The 19,776-nt window shown below is 44.5% G+C and overlaps 1 protein-coding gene across 5 annotated transcripts in view; it reads right to left on the bottom strand.

Annotated features, from left to right (window-relative positions):
• Positions 1-19,776, bottom strand: part of GDPD5 (glycerophosphodiester phosphodiesterase domain containing 5) — a 174,345-nt gene that overhangs the window by 28,831 nt on the left and 125,738 nt on the right. For all 5 annotated transcript variants that reach the window (XM_042793011.1, XM_042793015.1, XM_042793014.1 and 2 more), the window contains exons 4-8: positions 16,878-16,971; positions 16,157-16,216; positions 12,832-12,930; positions 10,506-10,599; positions 6,698-6,843 (exon numbers count right to left, since the gene is read on the bottom strand). In XM_042793011.1, the coding sequence (XP_042648945.1) occupies positions 6,698-6,843; positions 10,506-10,599; positions 12,832-12,930; positions 16,157-16,216; positions 16,878-16,971 (493 nt within the window). The remainder of the gene's footprint in view (positions 1-6,697; positions 6,844-10,505; positions 10,600-12,831; positions 12,931-16,156; positions 16,217-16,877; positions 16,972-19,776) is intronic.

Raw genomic sequence — 19,776 nt, 5'->3', positions numbered from 1 at the left:
ACCCTGTCCCCTAAAATCAGATGCTCCCTATTCCCAGAGGTACCCCGGCACCACTTTGGAGGCAGGATTTCTCTGTACCAGGAGTTCATATGCCCTGCAATGAGATTTTTTTGTGAAAAGGGAAAATCCGAGGTACAGGTATTTCCATTGCCCCAGCCTGTCTCTGTCTCCCACCAAGAAAGAGGGAATTGAGGCCCCAAATCCAGCATGTTTAGGGCAGAGGTACAGGAATTACTTGCTGAAAGTAGTGCTTTTTTTTTTTTTTTGCCTTTTTTTTTTTTTTTTAAGATTTTACAGCACAACTGCAATAATTAAATAAACGGATAATCTTTCTTCTTATATCTCTGTCTCCCTACAGTTTCTTTGATGGTTTTTCCTCCTTGATACACTACATTCAAGCACGCTACATCTGAAATCCAAATCCAGGTTTGCAGTGATCCAATGCAACAGGACACAACCAATTTCTGAAGAAACCAGTGCTGAAGTGAAGGAAGCCCTGGGGCACAAAGCAATGATTTCACTCTCAAACCTCTGTCCTACATAAACCTTGCCAACATCCACTGAAAGCCACAGACCAATACTGTCCAGGGGGTCTAGAAGCTGTTCCTTCTCTTCACACTTGGTCTGATAGGCTCATCCCTTGCAAAAATCAGGCTCCTATTAATTTCTTCCTGCTACAGACACACAGCAAGTAATTTCTAAGAAATTACCTATGGATTAACTCATTTTGTCCATTTTTGTGCTCAGAAGTCAACTGCAAATGCTTTCAAACAGAGCCAAGAGCTTTGGTCCTTCCTCAAAGAAGACTATGAAAGCATGCTAGTTGGAGCAGCATAGCCTTGCTACAGATGGACATCACTACACTGGATTTTCCCCCTAATTAGCCACCTTGCCAGGCCTTCAAAAAAAAAGAAAAAAAACCCACTGCATCATTTTTATGTTGGGAGGCTAAAAAGAACATTGCACAGAAGAACCAAATCTGTTCCAAAGTGCAACTGCAGCCACTGCACACCTCTGGCATTGTGCACCGAGCTGCACTAAAGGATTTGATCTTTGCCTTATTGACAAACTTTAAGGATATTTTCTCACCCTTTTGGAAACATAAGCATAATTTTAATTTTTTTTTTTATTTTTTTTTTTTTTTAATTTTCCTTCCCTTATCTCTCCTTTCCAGTACCAATCTCTTCATGAGCCAATAATTAGACTGAAAACACAAGGCACAATTAGGGTGATGCTTTAAAAATGGTATTTTCTTTCCTGTTTTTTACAGGCCTTTGGAAGTTCCCTGTATGGGACTTGGTGTGGGAACTGTCAGTACACTGATCTCAGCATTAGTGTCCCATCATGCCCTGTCACTATGAGGCAATAACGACACTGTTTAAGAAAAAAAAAAAAAAAATCTTTAATCCCTAGGAATTCTAGGTATTTTAGAGAACGTACATATCAAGCACAGTTGGAAACAACTCAACTAGACTAAGAGGAAGGGAAAAAGCACAAAACAAAAAGAGAAAACAAAACAAAAGAATTGTCTTGGACGACAGTATAAACTCATTTTAAAAAGCCATTAGAGATTTAATAACTAGACACAGGAGATGAGACCTCATTATTGTACTGCACACAAAAAGGCTGGCGCTTGATTTAATGAAAGACTACCTAACCTTACGTAGATTTATTTCAGTGGATACAAGCTTTTCTCTGGGTCTGACGGAAGATGCTAACTGTGATTGTTTGTCACTATTGATCAGACCAGCAGGCAGGTTAACTAGCCATATTTTTAATAGGTGGGAGTGCATAAGATGTACAACAAACTAAATGCTTCTTGATTTCAGCAGCACAAGCAGTCCAAACCAAGGCACTTCAGAGCCCTTAGAAAGCAAAGCCACCCCAAATAAGTGGTGACAATGTCTTGGTACCCAAGATAAGATGAAAGATCCTCAAAACCACCAATACAACAAAAACCCCAAAACAACAGAAAGAAATAACCGGTGGTTCTTCATTCGCTGAAAGCTCTCCAATAAGCCACAGTCCAAACAAAAAGTCTTCATTACTGTTTCTATCAACAGTTGGCACCACAAAATGACAAAAGATGTCTCTGAGAACATCAAAATATATTGGAGGCTTCACCTTCAGGTGTCAAAAAAAAAAAAAAAAAAAAAAAAAACAACACAACAAAACACAACTCCACATGTACAAGGCCATATATGCTGGAATTTTCCCAGGAACACCATGACACACCCCCTGTCGAGGCAAACACTCCCATGAAGTAACCCGACAGGCAAATCCTAAGCACAGTTAAACATTGGCTGCTCACCAAGGTACTTTGTCCCAGCAATGGGTGCTTTTCCACCCTGGAGTTGTGCAAAGCCAACAAGTCAGCACCACTGAAAAATGCTCCTCATGGCACAGTGTCTGTGCTCAGCAAGGAGGTGGCCGTTGTCTGCCATGCAGGAGGAAGCCCGACGGCACGAGCACCACGTGCTTGGCATCACACGGGCAGCTGCTTCAGCACAGTCTCTCTCGGTGCTGTCAAGACGTGCCGAAAACCAGCTGTACTGGTGGTTTGCCAAAAGCGTTTATTTCAAAGCTATTTGTAGCCTCCAGCTCTGAAATAAAGAGCTGTTCTTGCCTCTCACATCCTTGGATGGTTTCCACAGGTTTAGCCTGGTTGTCTTGAGACCAACCAGTACCTTTTTTGTCCCAGTAATGGGAGGTGAGTTTCCAGGCTTTATGAAGGTTTCCAAGGAGACAGATACAGCTCTTGTTCAGATAAATCCTTGCTATTATTAATCCTTTGGGTGATTTACCTACAATTTGAGATCAAAGATCATCATGCTGAGCCTAATTATTTTTATACAGAATGTGTATTTAGGACTAATGACCTAAAAGCAAGTAAGATTATGGACAGCACCTTCTTCAGATCCCAAAAGCAAAGACAACCTGCCTCAACTTGAAGCACCATGTGAGGAAAGACATTTAGAAGAAGACTTTAAAGATGTAAATGGCAGTAGAAGTTGCTGTCCTACTGGATGAAGTTCCTCATTTCCACCCCAGATTTGCTTCCAGATTTTATCTTCTACCCTTGTTTTGGTTTATCTTCAGGGTAAGTGGCATATTTGCCATCATGGAAAGATGACAATCAAATCTATTGCTACTGAAGACAAAATGCAATTAGATTTCTGTAAGAAGAATAAAAAAAGATCGAAGACCAAAGACAGCAGACACCCACTCATAAAACCATCTAAAAGTTTAACATCTTAACATGCAAAATTTACAGAGAACCTCATCTCATGTTTTGGGGTGTCAGACAATTCCTGTACCCATCAGGACAAGATCCTTTCAAACCAGCAGTCATCAAGTGAGGGCTAGAGCTCTCCCTTCCCAGCACACTGCTGCTAGAACCCTGATGCTCTTCTGATTGGACTCCAGGAGGACAGAAACAGATCTGGAGGCTGAATAATTAATTTTAAAAGAGCCTTTGAAAATAAACTGATTGATTAACTAAACACCTGCTAAGGTTTTCAGATAGCACCCTGATGGGAGCAGACATTTAGGATAGAGAAAAGTGAGCATGACTGGATGACATTTCGGCAAGGGAAGGTAGGAGGAGTCATACAGAAGGGCCTTTCTAGCAGTGAATTAAAGCTTGTGGGGAACAAGATGATACCAAAGGGATGTTGTTTGGAAGAGCACTACTACCGCAGACAAATGGTCAGCCAGTGTGGAACCAGTAGTTTTCCTATACTGTGAAAAGCCACACTTCATCTAAGTACAGATGCCAGGATGGTTTCTGATTTGTCTCTTGTCACTTAAAATGTAAGGACTTTTTCCCCCCTCCAGTATTTCAAGACATTATATGAGCCATATGGCCTCTGTTCCTCACTTTTTTTCTCCACAGAACAAGGACAGCAGCTGAGTTGCACTCATACAGATGCTATGAATATTGTTCTGTAAAATACTAAAGGGGCAAGAGAAGAGAGATGGGGTCTGTGCATGCATGGAGGAAGGCAGGCTCTGGAGCGCAAAGGAAGATCATCGCCCCTGTGTGAGGAGCAGGCTGCACGCACTGATGGATCAGTTTGCCAAGTATTGTATCCCTTGGGAAGTGCACGTATCTACAGCTTTCCTGGGAAACTCTCCATTTCACCACTTTTTCTCCCATATACCATATCCCCAGAAAACTCTTTATTTCAGGACAAGTGTCTTCAGCCATCTCACGGATCCCTTTTGTCAGCAGAGCACCCAGTTGTATTCGTGTCCTTCCAGTATAAGAGCGTTGGATGTGCAAATGCAATATTACAGACCCAGTCTGGCCAGAGGAGTGAAGCAACAAGCTCTCAGGCTTTATCAGAAAGCATGTTTGTCTCCACAGAAAGTCACATTTGTCTTGCTTCAGGAGATTTGAAGGCAAATATTGCACTGCTTTTTTATCATCTCCACTCCCACTAGATCTAGTTTCACCTCGGGTCCCAAACTCTCAGGCTCTGCTGACTTTTGATCTTGACGTTGCCCAAGGGAGGATGTCTGTGTCCTACAGCTCCATCCCCAGACTATTCTCTCGGCTATTTCCTCCTCTCAAACTCCATTTGGCCATTTCTCCAAACTAAATATACATACCCTTGGGCTCAATAGCAAGAGTGTAGTAGGGAGTCATGGGAAAACAAGATTCTATTAGCAGAAATGTCTTTTGGAAAAGTTTTAAAATCATTAGTTTCCAAGCAGATATGACTTAGTACAACCTAAGCACTTGAACTGCAGGTGGAGTTCTTCAAACTCAAGGTGACATTTGATATAGTGAAAAGCTGGACATGGAGAGAAGTACAGTACAAGGTTTTGACCACCTCTCCCTGGTCCTCATATTTCTTATCCTCTCTCTGTTTCGCCATTCAAGGGCACAGTAAGTGGACACTCACTACACGTACTGCAAAGGCAAAGCAGTTGGATAAACCTACTGCCAATGCGTCACGCTGCATGCAGACCATTGCTTGGAGGTTGGAACAAGGCTTGCTAGTGTTTGATCTTGCTTCTTGTGGGCTTCAGAGCAAACCATCTGCTGCTAACAGGCCACCAGCTCTGTGTCCTGGGGAACAGTGAAGGGGAGGGATGCACCCTGCTGAACACCACCTGGGCCACGGTTCCACACCCAGCACCGAGTGTCCTCCACCACTGCTTAATCACCCTTTGCATCCCTCTGCACCCTCACATGCAAGCAGCATCTTCTCAGATAGGTTTAATTCTATACTGCAAGGAATGTTTGCTGGCTCCGAGGAAGAACATGAAGCAAAGCAAAGGGCCAAGTTAATGCTGGGAGATTTGCTCCAAATAAGGTTTATGTAAACTATCTGGAAGATAAGAGTTGTCTGCTGTTTAGTTTCTTTAGAAAGCTATGGGGGAGGCACACAGGCCTGGAAACCCCACGGGAAGAAAATCTCCTAACAGGTTTTGTGATTTCCTGTCATGCAGAAAGCATGCAGAGCACAGGATCTCACTTGGCTTGTTCTGGCCTTCGTGATTGGTACAAACTCAGTAAGACATGAAAAAGCATTTATCATGCTCAGAACTTCATTCCAGCACCCACAGAGGCAATAAAGTTAAGAGAGTGACACAAATTAAGCTGGCATTTCAAGAGATTGCTTAAAGAAAGAAATCATTAAAAATAAAGAGAACTAAAATAAAATACTTCTTTGTCATGACAGGTGCTTCTCTCACCTAGCAAACTCCCCTAGTGCACACTCTGACTTGGAGAGGAGCTCAATCATGCTCCAGCCTGCCAAATTCATTCTGACAATCTATAGAAATATGTTTCTGCTTTGAATGTCACCAAAATGAAAAAAAGTCAGTTACATGTTTAAAAAAAAAAAAAAATTTGCAAAGCCATTGCCTACACTGCAGTACACTATCTTGTCTGAAGTCTATCAACCAGTAGAGAGAGATGGAGGTAGAACTGGGCAGCAGACCTACATACAAAAGCACCCAAACTAGAAACCCAGGCCAGTCTGTTCAAATACCACAGGACAGTGTTATCGCAGCCCAGGGCTGTGCCCAAGCCAACATGCTCCATCTTCAGCCTGGCCATGTCTAGAAACCTTGGAGAAGAAAGGACTATATGATTATGACTTCAGGATGTTTCATCACCTCACCCAGTCTCATGATGATCTGCAATGCAAGAGTACTGTGCAGTCATGCAGGGTCAAGCACAGCTTGTTTGTTTTTCCAGATTGCCATATACTCAAGGCATCTTGCCATGAGCTGAGCATAACCACTGCTGGCAAGGTCCTGCAAAGGGCATGAAGACTAAACCTCAAGCTCTTTAAAAAAAAAAAAAAAAAAAAGAAAAAAATCACAAACTTCTACTACTCCAGATCAAGTGCCAAGCCTGGAGAGCAAAAACCAGAAGAATGAACAGCCAGAAAAATGCAACAGGAAAAACCACCCTGTGCAAGGCAAGGATTGTCCTTTTGTTTGTAAGGCATCTAGAATATCTGGGGAGTGACTTGACCCTGCATTCACTTACTGATTTATGACCACTGTAATTCTAGCCAGGAGGGATGCCTCAAAGCTACATCTGTCATATGTATTCTCTAGAGAGCAGACTGGAGACCATCAGATGCGGTTCCATCCTTCACACAGGCAGAAGAGTCAGACAACACAGTACTAATAATGTGAGACTACTCAGTACTAATAATGTGAGACTACTCACCATCGGTGCTCCGCGGTGACCTATAATGGCTGGCTTTGGTCCTAGAGCCTTCTTCTCCATTATGCAAGGGGACGAGATGGTGAGGGGGACGAGGTAAAGTGCAACTACGACTGCGAGGTATGCAGTAAACATCAACATCTGAGAAGCTGAGATGGAAAAAGAGAGAAAGAACTGGTGAAAACATTGGTCCTGACCTCCTCACACCACAGGAGCAAAGTCAATACACTTTCATCTTCCTCCAGATGAGACACTGATCTACAGCCATTGTCCCTAGTACAACAGCAGAGCTCTGTGTTTAAGGAAATACATATTCTATTTAAAAAAAAAAAAAAAAAAAAAAAAAATCTTTGAGCTAGTCAAGTTCTGAGGGAGATTTTTCATTTCACTTTGTATCAAGGAAACAAAAAGTTAAGCAAATTGCTTAAAGTCCCAGCATTGTAGCCCAAAACACTTCTGATTTCCAGCCCTCTGGGTGACACAGCTCCAAATTTTGCCCTGCCTGACAGCAGAAATAGATCACCAGTTAAGCATATCTACAAATAAGTCATGACACCATGTCACTACATTTAATATCACTTGGGTTTACATCACTTGCGTTTACATTGGTAGCTCACCAACACCACCCATTTCAGCCGGGGTAAAGCCACTTTAACTGCTTTTGCATTAGGATTTGTGCCAACCAGAACTGAGTTAATTTACAAAAATATTTTATTAAGTTGGACATGTTTAAGTAAGTCCTTGGGTTGCAATGGTGCTGCATTCCCCAGGGTCTCTGCAAGCAACAATATCTCCAGGACTAGCAAACGCAGCGAGGAGGGTTCTGGCTGCAGCATTTGGGTCCAGATGAGCAGTCCTGCCTCCCACACCATGCCTCAACCACCTGCCTCCAACTACCAGTGATTTCTCAAAGTCCAGAGCATCTGGGAATCTTTCAGATGTGCTGACAGCACAACAGAAACACCCCTTGTTCCCAACAGGGGAAAAAAAAAAAAAAAAACTTAAAGGACAACAGGCACCTTTGAATTCCTGAGCTATTTGGAGACACTTGAAACCACAGGTATTAAAGCATAAGACTTCTTTTTTTTGTTACTACTATTATTATTTATTTTTTAAACTCATTAAGGCTTTGGAACTCGAGAGAACCTCCAAAAAAGTTTAAAACAAATATCTGCCGTGGACGCAAGATGCAGAAGGCTGTTTTTTTTTTTTTTTTTTTTAAGGGAAGGACAGAACAGCCCAGCTTTGGTCCTGACCACAACTGATCTGGTTTCACACATAAAATACTATTTGCTTCCAGCATCTAATAGCTTCATTCAAACATGTTCCTACAAGCCAGAAATTAACACTAGTAACTTTGCCAGCTAATTTTTCATCCTCTCTGGAAGAGATGTCAATCACCCACAGAGCTTTCAAGGAACTGAATGGCATCTTGCTAAGTGAGTTCATGCTGTGTCCTGCACCATAAAGGTATGATGCCCTGGATTTGCGCATTACCAGCATCAAAACCTCCAGACGGACAGAGGACGTGATCCTGACCCAATTCTTGCTCACCTCAGGAATACCACACACCAACCAGGCTTTGAAAAATCAGCTGAATTGTCAGCAAAGTCTCAGGCTGTGCAAAGAATCTGGTCCCTTCCCTTCCTGGTACTGCAGTTTAGGGATTAAACAGCTCAGATAAAGGCAAGCACCACATGAAACACATGGGCTTCCAAATATTTTTATCATTGGACTGCACCCATAAGGAAAGGATGCCCCAGCATGGGTCACAGACCATGTTAAAATGGAGCTGAAGACCTCACCCAGCCATGCACATGCAGGAACCGAGACCATGCACAGAAACCCAAAATGAAATACATGAATGAAATACAAGCAAAGTACAAACTTCAATTTGAGGTTGGATGGTCTGTATGGAAGAATCTCTCCTGGTGACCACCCAATCCAAGCAAGCAGGACAGATAAATCTCCCACTTTCTACAACATGACACAACACCAACGACATTCAGATGAAAGCCTTCCTTCTCCATTCCTCCAGCACTTAGTACACCACACCAGCCCAGTTTGGGCTCCTGGAAGAGCATGTTTCTCACACTGCCATTTGCTACTCAAGGCTTCCAGGGCTGCTTTAAGTCCAATGTTTCCTATCTGACCTCAGAAGCAATCTTCAAAAACAAGCTACTACTTTTTAAAACACTGCAGCTATTCAAGGCACTTCTGTTCTCCAGGTTCGGAAAAAGTAGCACAGAGGGAACAAAAAAAAGTGTAAATTTGTTCAGTTAAAAAAGCCAGTTGCTGGATTGTCACATGCTTCAAAAATTACAAGAACAGATTGTTGCACCAATGACTGCAGCTGCACCAGTTATTTCCAAAAGATTATTATTAGCGAGTGAAATCTTATTTTCCCATTACAATTGACTGAAGGTTCTCACAGAGATTTCAGTTCTTCTTTTCCACTTTTTAACACCACCATGTCAAACATATCTGTACCAAAACGTCTGTAAACTCCTCCAGGCTAGATACCTTTCACAAGTAAAATGACCCTGAAATAACTAAGATCTAATAGTACAGAGGAGATGAATGTTTTTCCTAAAAGCAAACAAACAAAAAACCTAACCCAGGAGCAGAGGAGAACAGCTTCCTAACTTATTAAAAACAAACAAAAAAGTCATTTTCAGGGAACTCAGCTGCAAGAGAAGTATGAGGAATTCAGAAGGAGCACATGCAGTCTCTGCTCTAGGAGTAACCACAAATCCTCCCTCAACTGGCAGCCTAATTACACGGTAGGACATATTTAAGAACCAGGTACAGCTTTATTGGCATATTTATGAATTAATGCAGAGCAGTTCTTTCTTTGAAAGGTCTCTCTGGATATCAAAATCTTTCCATCTACAGACAGAGTTTCCTCATTCTTAACTCCCACTTCTTGGAAGCCTTACACAAGTGCTGCCAAATCCTTCCAGGGCTTGTATTTTGCTGCAGGTTAAATACCAATTAAAATAATTTTTCTGGAGCTGGCACAAATGTCTGAGAACATCCATGGACACCCTGAAGAAAAACACTTCTGAGGGTAAAGGAGGATCAAATTATTTCACAAGAAAAGCTGGAGGAACAGCTTAGGCTTGGGAGAGGCCTGGCAATGAGGTGAGACAGGGGAGATGCACAGAACAGCTTACTTCAGTGGGTAGAACCATCAAGAAGAACTGTGTTCAGTGTGTCCTTCACCACTCTGCTCCCTTAGACCTTTGACCATGTCTCAACGTGCATTTAAAGAAGCACCTAACCATCAGGGGACCAGATCTCTACTGAGCCCTCTGGGTGCTACTGCATCACAAGCAACAAGTGCATGAAGGTTTTCAAAAGCCAGATCCACCTAGAAATGCAGGTGAACCAGAGCCAAGGAGGTGGGGGAAGGCAGATGTGGTTGTAAAATCCAGAGAAGGACACTGCAGGTTTCCTGTGGAGAGTGCGTTTAGTGCTTTCTAAAGCATACTGATGGAAATCTGGATGCTTTTATTCATTGCATTACTGAAAACAGCCCTTTCACCTCCAACTCTAGTGAGCTTCCAACCACAAAGCAGCAGCTGTGGGATCTGGATGCATCCCCAGACCAGATTCACCCACTCCAGCTTCAGCCAGATTACTCCAGGAGAGCATCCACCTTCCCCCAGCGTGGCTGAGCTGGAGGCTGCTGAGCCCAGGGAAGGAGCCAGCACTGCCTCCTGCCAGCTGGTTCCCAACGGGAGGTCCCACACCCCAACAGCCACCCACCAACCCCCGACTACCACGCAAGGACATGAGTGGTACTCACTGGCTTTCTCCATTCGTGCAAACTGCCCCGCTATCAACCACGACAGGGCCGTGACCGCCACAAGTGCTCCTATGTGCAAGAAAGGGGCTGTGGCCTGCAGGACACAAGAACAGGAGAGAAAAAATGATGACAAACACCCCAGCACCTTGAAAATTCATTGCTCTTGCAGGTTCCACAGTGCATCAGACCATTCTGTTCCCAGTTGAATTTCACACCGTTGCTACATCAGGCTCCTGCACCCATTTTGGCAGTCTCTTCTTCCAAACCCTACCATTGCTGTTGGCACAGCTCGCTACGAAGGCAAAGCACGAAAGCTCTAAACCCCTTTTTGGAGAAGAGCTCATCCAACAGCAAAAATATTTGGAAAAGGCCTCCTTAGACACCATGCAAATTCAAGTAAGACTCTTCGTGCCACTAAGTTTTAAATTACTCATGGTCCCATTGAACACTGGTCAATGGCTCAGTGTCTGGAGGGAAATCAGTGATGAGTGGTGTCCCTCAGGGGTCTGTCTTGGGACCAGTACTGTTTAATATCTCCATCAATGACAGCCAGTGGAATTGAGAGCACCCTCAGCAAATCCACAGATGTCACCAAGCGGTGTGGGGCAGTTGACACACCTGAGGGATGGGGTTCCATCCAGACAGAGCTGGACAAACTTGAGAAGTAGGCCCACATGGATCTCATGAGGTTCAACAAGGCCAAGGGCAAGATCCTGCCCATGGGTAGGGGCAACCCCCAGTGTCAATACAGGCTGGGGGATGAAGGGATGGGGAGCATCCCTGAGGAGAAGGACTTGGGGCACCTGCGAGGTAAAAACTGCCTGTGAGCCAGTAACTTGTGCTTGCAGCCCAGAACCCACCCGTGCCCTGGGCTGCAGCCAGAGCAGGGGGGGCAGCAGGGCCAGGGAGGGGATTCTCCCCCTCTGCTCCGCTCTGGGGAGACCCCCCTGCAGTGCTGGGGCCAGCTCGGGGGCCCCCAACAGCAGAAGGACACGGAGCTGCTCGAGCGGGGCCAGAGGAGGCCACGAAGATGCTGGGGGGGCTGGAGCAGCTCCCCTGGGAGGCCGGGCTGAGAGAGTTGGGGGGGTTCAGCCTGGAGAAGAGAAGGCTCCGGGGAGCCCTTCGAGCGGCCTCCCAGGGCTTAAAGGGGGGACAGGAAAGGTGGGGAGGTACTCTGGGTCAGGGGGTGGGGGTAGGATGAGGGGTGATGGTTTTAAACTGACAGAGGGCAGATTTAGACTAGCTATAAGGAAGACTTTTTTTTTTTTATTTTACAATGAAGGTGGTGAAACACTGGCACAGGTTGCCCAGAGAGATGGTAGATAATCCATCCCTGGACAAATTCCAGGTCAGGCTGGATGGGGCTCTGGGCAACCTGATCTGGTTGAAGATGTCCCTGCTCATTGCAGGGGGGTTGGACTAGGTGACCCTGAAGGTCCCTTCCAACCGAAACTGTTCTGTGATTCCATGAACACACTGGACTGTATATCACCATGGTGTGTCACCACGAGAGAAAGTTGGAGATGGATTCTCTGAGTCATGCTTCTGTTCTCCAAGTGCCTGCCTGAATCTTTAAAAAAAAAACAAGAAAAGGGAAGCACTTCTGAGAAATGTTAGTCACTTGTGTGAATGCTATTTTTTTCCTGCCTGCATTTGTGTATATTTGCACACTCCCAAATATACAGCTGTAATCACCAGTAAAATCGCTCAAGCCTATCATGGGCAAAGTGATTTTTGGACCCCTTTTTGAGGAACAGGAAAGAAACTGAATGAATATCAGGCCTATAAAGAAATTAACAGTTTGTAACTATTTTCCTCCAGTACCTATATAGCCCTGCAGCATACTACAATTTTTTTTTAAACAGGATTAGAGCACAGAATTTGCATTCTTTTTTAGATATATATAAATTTATGTGCAATGTATAAACAAACCCAGAGTACTCCTCCCATAACACTGTGAAGAGCATGATGCTCCAGGCCTGGACACCAACATCCAGAGCATTGCAAGCCAAACCAAGAGGAAGAATTGCCCTCTCCTTCCAGCAACTATGAGTCACACCCAGCCTCAGTATTTTCCACCTCAAACTCTGCAGCCAAGCCCTGGTTTGAGTCTAAAGGAAAGATCCCAGGAGATGGAAACAATGTGATATAGTGGCCTTGAGGACTCCATGGGAGTTTTGCTGCAAATTTTCTCATTGCCAAATTTCAGTATTGGGAGTGACAAACATCAACATGGGGTTTTGTACAGTAAAAAGACAAAGTCCATGACACGTAGCTCCAGTGGCCCCTTTCCCCACCCAGAGAAGCATCCTTGCAGACAACTTACTTGCAGTGAAATAAATACCATCTCCCATTCATCATCCCAAAGCTGTGCTATCGATGACATGGTCACCACAGTAGTTATCAAGGTCGTCATTAGGCCAATCTGCAACAAATATGAGTGTATTTACATACTGGAGTTTATCATTATCGTATAAGTTTTACAGATTGAGAAACAGAGAGAGAAAACTTTTGTACACAATAAAAGGCCTAAACCAACCAGCTTTAGGAGCCACAAGGGAAGTGGTTGGGCTTGTGTGTTGTCCCATCAAACCTCCCCTTTTCTACCACTGGAAATACAACACTGAGCTAAATAGTCCCAAGAGGGCACATCTCATGGATGGATCTCTCACTTTCTTCACACTGCGGCCAATGGTATGGAAAGATCAGGTTATTTTCTTTGCCAACAAACTGGATCAAAACCAGCTTAAATAGAGATCAGGTTCTGCCAGGCAACTTCAGGAGGTGATCCCAGACTCTCTTGGCCCTGCTGCAACAGCCTGTGATGCACCAGAGAGGAGACTTTGCTCAATTTGACTGTCTAACACTTTTGTTCAGACATAAACCTTTAACACACCCAACAGACAACTAACATTGCACTTCATAAAGGGTGAACAGGTGTGCAAGCAAGGCTGTGCATGCCCATCACTATGCAATCACACTGAGATGGTTCAAGCACACTTTTGTGCGTGGATGTGACTTCACATGGGCCCGAAATGGCAACAACCGTGCAGTCAGCATTCAAACCATGTTGACAGAGCAGTTACCACAGATATTGTAGCTTGAAAAGAAGCTCTGGATGAGACAGTGGCTGAACTGAGATGGCAGACCAAGATCCAGTCCATCAGCCACTTTCCCCCAGCATCCCTCTCCCTCCACATAGAAGCACTCAGAAATGTGAACAAAGCAGTCAAAAAGAAAACATCATCTCCTTTTTGAAGGTAAAAAATTCAAACCTTCAAAAACTGCCATAGAAATAACTCCATCTCTAAAGACTTAAAATCTGGGCTATCTATCAAAAAATAATAGTTCACCATTCTCCATCTGTCTGTCTGGTATCTCAGTCTGCTGCTCCACACGCCTGGTGGATTCAAAGGATGATGCTGCTCTATGCCTCGATCTGATGCACTGTCTAGATCTGAAATCTGTGTGGGACACCTGGGAAAAGGCCAACTGATACATAGCAATGAACTGATCATCTAGGATGCACAGGACATCTCTAGATCAATTTCAGATTTACTCAGTACCCCATACAAGTAAATAAAATAATCCACATTCCCAACATATACAGAAATCACTTTTGGACATAAGGACAGGATTTCTCTTTCTACTTTAGCCTCAGCTCCCACACGCTTTTCCTCTCCTAGATGCCCACAGGCAGACCTGCCAAGAGCACAAGAGGTGTCCACAGGACAGCAGTGGCACATGGGGCAGCAGAAGGGGCCAAAAGATCCAGCTGCCCTGGGTTGAAGAAGATCCCCAAGCCAAGATGTTCCATTCAGACCACATGATAACGCTAGACAACCCACTTCTGCACATCCAAAGAGGGACAGGAATTGCTTGCCTATTTAAAAGATGCCCCATAGTGAGCTATAGTGGCAAGCCACACTATTTCAAGAGAAGCCCTCATTAAGGTCTCTGAACTAATAAACAACAGTGCAATGCACACGGACAATTGCCCTTTGCATGCAGTAGTCATTCTGCTGCCCCATCCTGTGCTCAGACCTCTGGGCCACCTGCCAGAGTGTAACACAGCATACAACCCAGGTTGAACCTACTTTTCATCCACTTTCTATCCCCCAAATCTGAACTTCACCAGAAACCGAAGACTTTGTCAGCTAGATTTCTTCAGTACATCCTTAATTCCCCTTGGTGTCGCTGCCCTGTGCAGCACAGAGGTGTCAGGACACAAGTGAATCTCCATTCCATCATTTCCTTCTCTCATCAGCTCCAGTTGATTGCTTCTTACCCTCCCTCACACATCTCCAACTTAGCTTACAATCCTTGACTCTTTTTGCAGGATTACAGGAGAAAATTAGAAGGAATCGTGTGGTTTGCACATACCAGCCTTTCCCACATGCTTTAAATCTATATTTGAAGGTAATTCAGCACAGTTAGAGAATATTAACTTATTCCAGTCTCTTATCACATCCTCCTTAGAAAGTTGAAGGAGGTGTAGAGAAGGGAAGAGAGAGACAGAGCAATGCATATGAGTTGTGATGAAAGGGACTTATTTGGAAGAAGGGAAGGAAGGGTAGGCTTCTGTAGGCAAGAACTAACTGATCTCCACCAACACATTCCTCTTCTGGACTTACTCATCCAAACCCACCAGCCACCTGGAGCATGTCTGAAAAATATCATTTCCCCCAGTGAAGAAACATATGTTAGACTCAAGAATCAACAATTTATTTTCCAGCAGCAGTCAAACAGTCCCTGCCCCCTCTTTGCCTTGCATCTCTTCCTCCCAAGGAAGCATAATTTCTATCATTTCTAGAAAAATAAATTTAAAAAAAAAGAGAGGGCAGGGAGGTCTGTGCTCTCCCTGTTCTGGAAGGTGGTACATCTGCTCAGGCTCTGATCCTATGAGACCTTGCCACATGCAGAGTGACCAATTTCAGCAGGAGTTGCATACCAGCAGATTCAGGACTGGTCCCTTAATTACCTATTAGCAGATTGCCAATTACAATTTAATCCTGCCAAGCCATTTTCTTTGGCAGTGTCTCTCCGTGCAGCTTGCTACATACCCTTCCTCTCCCCTTCTGCGTTCCAAATGCCAGATCTGCATCTTTTCTTATATTTCACAGCAATTTTTCAGATTGCTTTACATACGAATCAGGACCTCCTTGCGTTCCAGCAAACCACAACCTGCACACTGCACACCCCCAATTTTAACACCTACATCTTCTCCCAAGGCTTTTACAGTCAGTTCCTCCAAGCACGTCCTGAACAGCTTCACATCCACTCAGCCCCTCCTCCAGGGCTGAGATCATCACAGAAAGGAGCACCAGAGAGGTTCATAACGCAGTACCACACTGAGCCGAGACTCAAGTCAGGCTGCTCTAATGACCCAGTGTTTCCTAGTCTCCAGAAGCGAGCCCTTTGTCAGCAGGGACCCCATAGTATTTCACCAAAGCCTTTGTCCCCAGGCTTTGATTGCCTCTACTGGGCCATTTGCTCAGTCCTCCAAGATGAGGAGACATGCACCGCAGACGTCTACAATTTATGCTCTTCCCAAAGAGACCATGACAGTGAGTGCCACATACACCACCTGCTCCTTAGACTCCCCTTTTTTTGAGATCCTCCTCATTTCAAAGCTGAGAAGAGCCATTTACCTTGTGAAGCCAGTGCAGGTTCATTTGCTGTCCCACAGCTATGTGACATAGAGCTAGTATCTGGGAGGAAGAAATCAAGAGTCAGACATAGGCACATCACAACCTTTTAAGTGTTTGAACTTGCAGGAGCATACCACCATCCACAAAGATAACCAAAAAGTCCAGGTGACAAAGCAGGGCTGGAGTGAGGATGGTCCAGCAGATACCACCTAGCTCAGTTGTACAAACAGGTCCTCTCCAATGTCAAGGGTGTGGAGGGAAAGACTTTCACCTCCAAGAAGTAGGGAGTTGAGATTCTGGTCCATGGGTGCACAGCTCCTGGGACTGCAGAAAGCAGTGCCTACATGGGGCCAGGCATGCTACCTGACTGGACACCACCTTGAAGGCCCCAGCACCCTGGGATGAGGGGAAACAACTTGCATTTGTGACTGGCAGATACACCAAAATGGAAACTGAGCCATCCTAAGAGGAACAAGAGTTGTGCTTCTCCTCAGGCCAGCTGCATCACTAGTATCAGGGTCTCTGTCTTTGCTCTTAATCATCTGAGGTCAAAGACCATGCATTTTTCACTTTCCATTTATTTTAGACAACTTAAGGCTGAGAAAGGAAGAGAGAAATCACTTCTGAAAGGAAAATTGCTCAAGTTGTAGGTGGACTGAGAAGTTCATGCCCTTTTAAAACAAACACAGACTTCTATGAAACGGCATTTTATTCTACTCACCAATAACACTGTAATGTACGTAAAGCCAGCAGCAGTTGTTACAAGTATTGGAATGGACCAGTCACTCCAATATCCCATTCGGTTATATAAAAACCTGAAAGATAAGCGTGAAGTACAGATTAAGAAGAGATTCAACACCATAGCAACTTCACTAGGATTAGACAAAACTTTATAAAACGGGTCTTTCTGTTCCCACTGTACAGACAAGAGATAGGCAACAAGAAGCACAAGTCACTCAAACAAAACACAGTGTTTGTGCTTTGATCCCTCGTGGGAAATTAATTATGCAGAGGAATCAGACAAGTATGTCAAACACAGCAATAACATTACATCGAAAAAAAAAAAAAAAAAAAACAAAAACAAAACAAAACATACAGGACCAGGACTTGAGCTTTCTGAAAAATATTCCCTGCAAACAAGAAAAAAGCATCCCCATGTGTGGTGGTGTTTGCCTAAACAATAGAACCAGTGCTGCCCCATGTGCTCATGGACTAAAACACAATATAGAGATAGTAACAAGGAGAGGGGAGGAAAATTAACATTGCTGTGCATATCTGTGCTATATCATAGAATCACAGAATGGTTTGGGTTGGAAGAGACCTTAAGGTCCATCCAGTTCCAACCCCTGCCCCAGGCAGGGACACCTTCCACTAGACCAAGTTGCTCCAAGCCCTGTCCAACCTGGACTTAAACCCTTCCAGGGAGGGGTCAGCCACAGCTTCTCTGGGCAACCTCTTACAGTGCCTCACCACCCTCATAGTGAAGAATTTCCTCCTTAAACCTAAGTATATATCCTATACACTCAAGGTGCAAACTCTGCAGAGGGACAAGGTGATGGAAGAAACTGGGTCTCCTGTACCTATCAAAGATAGTGTCTCTTATTCAAATGGGATATAGAGATGATCCAATCCTGCAAGAATGGACACTGCCATGAATTTGGCTCAGGACTTCCCAAAATGGGACTGGCTAGAGGAACTGCATCCTTTTCACTTTCTCATCTTCAACTAACTGAAGGGTTGGGTCTGCCCAGCCTGAAGGATGCCTGTGGGGTTTTTTGGCTCAGTGGGTTTTCTTCTGCTTCTTCCATTTACCTTAGAGCTCTAAGCAAGAGATGGGCCATTCAATGGCTCTGTGATCCAGCCTTGGCAAGAGGCAGCAGCACTGTCCTGATGTGCTGGAGAATCAGAGCAAGGATTGAAACGGAGCTAGAGCAGTACTGAGATACAGATGACATCCTACAGATGCTACCAGCACGTACCTACAAATCTGATCCTACAGATCTCCAAAGCATGTACCTCCAAAACAGCTTCTTTGGTTCCTCTGGGCCATTGCTCACCAGTGAACTCCCCACTTTCCCTGGGCATATGCAGAACAGTTGCCACCTCATGAAGGCTTAGCACCACAAAAGCATAGCAGCCAAACATTTTTTCCTACAGCCTAGTGATCACAGCACTGCTCTAGGAACAGAGAAACCCACGTTCATGCCCTGCCTTAGATTTGGGGATTACAGTACTGTTCCCCTACCACCTCCCCAACCAACAGGCAAAGAGGTAGGCTTCATCCTCTTGCTGAAGCTGATGTTTTTTCTTTCCTCTTCTCCTCTATTTATCCAGGTATCCTCCCCACTCTCAGTTATCAAGTTTCCCAACCCTGTATTCCAGAAGGCAGATTCAGCTCAGCACCCTGCCTCTCCTCATCACTTTCATGAAGGCAAAGGGCAGAAAAAGCTTTATGAACAGGAGCACCAGGCAAAGCAGACCATTATTCACAGCAGCAGCACTGTCCCTTGTGCCTAGCATTGGGTCTCAAATGTCAAATTTGCATTTAAATAGCAATATTATTCCCAGTGAAACTGCCCCAGAGTTGGATTAGAGAGTCATTAAAGCACATTTCAGCAAAGCCACAGCAAGACACAAGATAGACTCAGTCAACTACATTCCCTGGCCAGAAATGCAGTTTCCCCCAGGCTCTACCTCACCAGAAGAGAGGCAGCCAAATCCCAGAAACCTTCTTGCAACTTCTGAGAGTTCAAGCCTGACTTGGATTAAAATTTTTTCCAGTGGATTTTTAGAAGAAAAAAAAATTTAAAAATCACTTTTAGGCTAATTTTATATCCATGCAAATGTTCTGGTGCAGCAAGGACGGGATGGTTATGGGATGGGTGATGCAGAAGGACTTCTCACAATGTGCCCAGCAGAAGCATGAGCTCTGGAGCAGTGCCTGGCTGCTGTCTCTCCTGTGCCCTTCTGAACACAAGGGCTGCATGAAGCCCATCCTGATTTGTCAATCCCAGGACTGAGTCCTGCTGAAGAGGAACAACCAGGTTCAAAACACACCTGAGCGGAGTCTCCATATCTCACTGTACTAAAGGATTCCATAGCAGAGTAGACATTGAGCTTCAACATCTGACAGTGTGGGGCTCAGGTTGAATGGTCCCACTTGCCCCTCTCAGCCCTACACATGAGCTCATTCAATGAACTGGCCAAGGCAAGCACCCAGGTTTTTTGTCGCTTTTTTTTTTTTTTTTGGTTACAACAGACACAAATGCTACATGCAAGCAAGTCGAAGACTCAATCTCCCCCCACCACTGGAATCCATCATCATTTATCAGCCACATAGTCTGGTCAGGCAACTGCCCCATCTATTCTGTCCAAGAGTAAAGCTCCCATGTAGGTATCTGGAAAGCAAATCCTTGGGCTCAAATATAACCTATGTCCAGGTTCTGCTGAGGGATTCAACGAGTCATAAACAAAAAGAATCTGGAGAGGTTCAGATATGCTGTTAGTAAAAATAGGGAAGAAAGGAAACAGGGCTTCTATGAAGTCTTTGCTCATGCCACCAAGAGATTTCTTAGTTCAGCTTCAGTACATTTAAGTTTTTGCTCTGATGTCCCTTCAAG

The sequence above is a fragment of the Tyto alba genome, unplaced genomic scaffold, assembly GCF_018691265.1.
Source record: "Tyto alba isolate M040663 unplaced genomic scaffold, T.alba_DEE_v4.0 Super-Scaffold_2, whole genome shotgun sequence".
Classification (NCBI taxonomy): Eukaryota; Metazoa; Chordata; class Aves; order Strigiformes; family Tytonidae; genus Tyto; species Tyto alba.
The sequence above is the reverse complement of the archived record's forward strand: the minus strand, read 5'-3'. Positions and strand labels throughout refer to the sequence as shown.